This window comes from Littorina saxatilis, unplaced genomic scaffold (assembly GCF_037325665.1).
Source record: "Littorina saxatilis isolate snail1 unplaced genomic scaffold, US_GU_Lsax_2.0 scaffold_1379, whole genome shotgun sequence".
Taxonomy (NCBI): Eukaryota; Metazoa; Mollusca; class Gastropoda; order Littorinimorpha; family Littorinidae; genus Littorina; species Littorina saxatilis.
The window spans coordinates 7,899-10,520 of NW_027127900.1; the positions used below are offsets into that span (position 1 = coordinate 7,899).

The 2,622-nt window shown below is 40.0% G+C and overlaps 1 protein-coding gene across 1 annotated transcript; it reads left to right on the forward strand.

The window, feature by feature from the left end:
* Positions 1–1,061: 1,061 nt before the first annotated feature.
* On the forward strand, positions 1,062–1,908 carry LOC138956257 (uncharacterized). Its single transcript, XM_070327662.1, has 2 exons — positions 1,062–1,554; positions 1,673–1,908. Exons 1-2 carry the CDS (start codon positions 1,170–1,172, stop codon positions 1,906–1,908), a joined length of 621 nt encoding a protein of 206 aa, XP_070183763.1. The 5' UTR covers positions 1,062–1,169.
* Positions 1,909–2,622: the final 714 nt, after the last annotated feature.

The following is a 2,622-nucleotide window of genomic DNA, read 5'->3' on the forward strand; positions in this document are numbered from 1 at the left end:
AAATAAATTTAATGTGTTTTTGCTTGATTTTTGAATTATTACTAAGTTTAATATTGACTTATGTTAAATATTGTATGGAAACACAATATCATGCATAATTGGATAAAAATTAGATGATTGTGGGGGAGCAAACTATGAAGACTCACAATTTTTGTAATAATGGGATTCATCTCAGAACGTTTAGTTCATGTTCAGTCATTACTGGTAATGTCTAGAGCATATTTTTAGTCATTTACGGGTAATGACTAAAGATTTTAGGCATTTCCAGTAATGACTGATCAAAACCGTCATTTCCGGAAATGACTAAAACTTTTAGTCATTACCCGTAATGACTGATTTCCCGTTTTGACTGTAACATATATATACAATCTGAAACTCCATCTGCTCACTTTCTCACAACCTTGTTTTACCTTTAGAGATGCCAAATGATTCAGTCTTGCCAGTTAGTGTGAAATGAAAATGAAAATGCAGCAGGGAAGAATTAAAAAGTATGCGTTGGAAAACGGCCTAGGCCCTTCATTGTCCGAACTATTTTCAGAAACTTGTCAACGTTTGTGAAAATACTGCATTGTCGGCAAGAGATTGACCTACTTTTTTCTTCGCCTTTTGTAATGCAGAAACGGTTGGATAATAACCTCTAGTGTATGCAGTATAGCCTGATTTTATGTGTGTATACTTTTACATGTTTATTATTTTTCTTTACGTAGTTCACGCTTTCTTTATTCATTCACCTGCATACATCAGAATCGTTCATTATACCCGAGTTCAATGACGGTTAGTGGTGGGCAAATAATCGTTTCCTTCAAAATAAACCCTCTTGCATTAAAACAACTTAATGCCACAATACAGAACTCAGTAAAAAAAACAAAAAAACATTAAAGATACATAACTAAACGATCGAACGTTATTAACCAGTGTGTGCAGTACCTCAATCATATATCACTTCGTCAGTTTGATTTTTGCATTATCATTGTTTTCTTGAATTTCTTGGAAACCGGTTTTCTTTTCTCTCGAGATTTTGTTCACAACACCGGCAAGAGACTATCTCTACTATACGAAATAATGTTCAAATTAAAACCCATCACTTCTATTCAATAGAGGCCTATCCAAAACGTCATGTTTAATGTTGCAGCAAACCTCGCTTGTCTGTCACCGACACTGATGACAAAATGGAAACTCCTGGAGAGGAGGACCCCTTTTTTCACGACATCATTCCACACACTGTGCCTCACCCTCCCTCTTCTCACGACACCATTCCACACACTGTGCCACACCCTCCCTCTTTTCACGACACCATTCCACACACTGTGCCACACCCTCCCGATGGTATCGCCAGCCCTTCCAACAGTGCTGAGGACTTTACACAGCCTCCAGTCGACCTCTCTCAGGCTTCCGGCCACAACACTCCACGAGGCACGGTGCAGCACCATGACTATGATCACTCTACCGTGCCAACACAACTGGCTCAGCCCATGGACGTGGACGCGTCGTTCCCTCGGGACAGGATGGAAGCCAGTGTTGCAGGAGCGATGGCCCCAGGCTACACAACCAACAGTAAGTACTGATACTCTCAAGTTAACTAATTTCTCACATACGGTTTTAGGACTTTACTCTGCCTGTACAGCAGATGTCAGTGTTCTCATGTGTGTCTCATTAACGCTCTGTTTTCCAGATCAGCAACAGCTGGAAATACACAATCACTCAGAGGGCCCCACCAACATTGCGGAAACCATCAACAGTTCAAACTACATCAAGATCAAGGACTTTCACAACCCGGTTCACAATGACAACCGGGTTCACAATAACAACCTACACGTGCATCAGCACAAAGCTCGCATCACTTACGTGATCAACGCTGTCACTGCTGGAGAACAACGTAATCATTTGCTGGCCGTAACAGGTAACTGAAAACATATTTGATTTTTCATATCAAATACAGTACGGTCATATCACATCCATTCAACTAAAAGCTATATAACGCAACTGATGATTCAATATGTTCGATTTTCAATGGGGTTTTATATTGTGTGCGTGCGTTTGTTTTGTTAATGTTCTTTCTTCACGTGCTTCGATGTGCTGTCCTGTTGTGACTTTTTTCAGAATGTCGTCAAGAGGTATGCTCGGTTCAAATAAAATCTAGTATCAAACTTACCGTTATCTCACTGTCAACATCTTCAATATTGTGACAAGTGATATGGCTCTTCTCTCTCCACACTACACACAGACATCCTGAAACGAAATTAAACAGTTGTTTTATTACCACAGCGGCAGGTCAAGACATGCAACCAGTAATTCTTCCTCGATGTCTTCTGTAGTACTGATTCAAAACATGCAGGTTTTTTTCACAGTGTTCTTGTGAATGCCCCTGCTAAGGAGCCTTCTGTGTATTTAGATTCTTTTTGTTTTGCTTGTGTTTTTTAGTCATGCTTTTAGCTTGACTCGCATGCGACTTTCCGTGGTGGTGGCTTTCCCTTTTTGTTCTTTCACTTTTATTATCTTATTTCACTTTTGTCCCTATTTGTTCCCATTTTGCAGCCACCTCTGTAGGTTCGCGTGCGGGTCTAGCTCGCTCTTTATCCTCTAGTTTTCTTTTTTAAGTATGAGCGTCCTGGTACGAACTTT